The sequence below is a fragment of the Elephantulus edwardii genome, unplaced genomic scaffold (genome assembly GCF_000299155.1).
Source record: "Elephantulus edwardii isolate Elephantulus edwardi_28Jun2011 unplaced genomic scaffold, EleEdw1.0 scaffold00361, whole genome shotgun sequence".
In the NCBI taxonomy this organism is placed as follows: domain Eukaryota; kingdom Metazoa; phylum Chordata; class Mammalia; order Macroscelidea; family Macroscelididae; genus Elephantulus; species Elephantulus edwardii.
Genome location: NW_006400111.1, coordinates 1,597,317 through 1,598,015, shown reverse-complemented (window position 1 = coordinate 1,598,015; position 699 = coordinate 1,597,317). Strand labels below are relative to the sequence as shown.

The 699-nt window shown below is 52.9% G+C and overlaps 1 protein-coding gene across 1 annotated transcript in view; it reads right to left on the bottom strand.

Moving 5' to 3' along the window:
• Positions 1–7: 7 nt before the first annotated feature.
• TNRC6A (trinucleotide repeat containing 6A) overlaps positions 8–699 on the bottom strand; it is a gene marked incomplete at its 3' end in the record, with an annotated part of 59,056 nt that continues 58,364 nt past the window's right edge. The window contains exons 22-23 of the mRNA XM_006902045.1: positions 607–693; positions 8–95 (exon numbers count right to left, since the gene is read on the bottom strand). Coding sequence (XP_006902107.1) covers positions 8–95; positions 607–693 — 175 coding nt within the window. The remainder of the gene's footprint in view (positions 96–606; positions 694–699) is intronic.

The window sequence follows — 699 nt, the reverse complement described above, 5'->3', positions numbered from 1 at the left end:
GAGAAGGGGTCAGAGACTGACTTTGTGCAAAGAAACGGCTGATCTCCTCTTCACTGGCAAACTCAGCAAGAATAGTAGTGTTCCCCAAAACACACCTGGAGAGGAGAGAGACAGACAGACATGGTGAGGATTTCGCCAACTCAGAGGGTTTGTTCTCTTCAAAAGTGAGAGTGGAACCTGGAGCTTCTGCGGTATAAGCCGTGAGTGGTTGTGGGGAGGGAGTGAGTGAGAAGGTGCTGTTTCCCCAGCGTGTCCTCCCGCAGCGAGAGCCCAGGGGCTGCCAGAGGCCCTGACTGCCACACCCAGACTGAACCTCTCCCAGGCTTCTGATTGTGGGGGTTTCACAGGCAACCTAAAGGGTTTTCCAGGCCATCTTGAGCAGGATTAACACTCCTGCTATGAGCACTGACTCTGGAACCCTGATGAAGTGGTGCTACGGCCCCTGGAAACATGCTTTTACTACAGGACCCTGGTAGAATGGGCACAGAACTAGCAGAGTGCCACCAGGCAGGCTCTCACACACACTGCTTCCCACACCCCAGAGCTCCCCAAACCAGAGGTCAGGGGGGCTTTTTCCAGGTATCGTAAGCAGAAGGGCAGACTTACATATGCAGAGACTTTTGTGCCTTCACTACCTCTTCTTTTGAACTGTAACGGACCAAAGCATTTCCATGTGGGAGGTTCAGGTGGAATGTTATC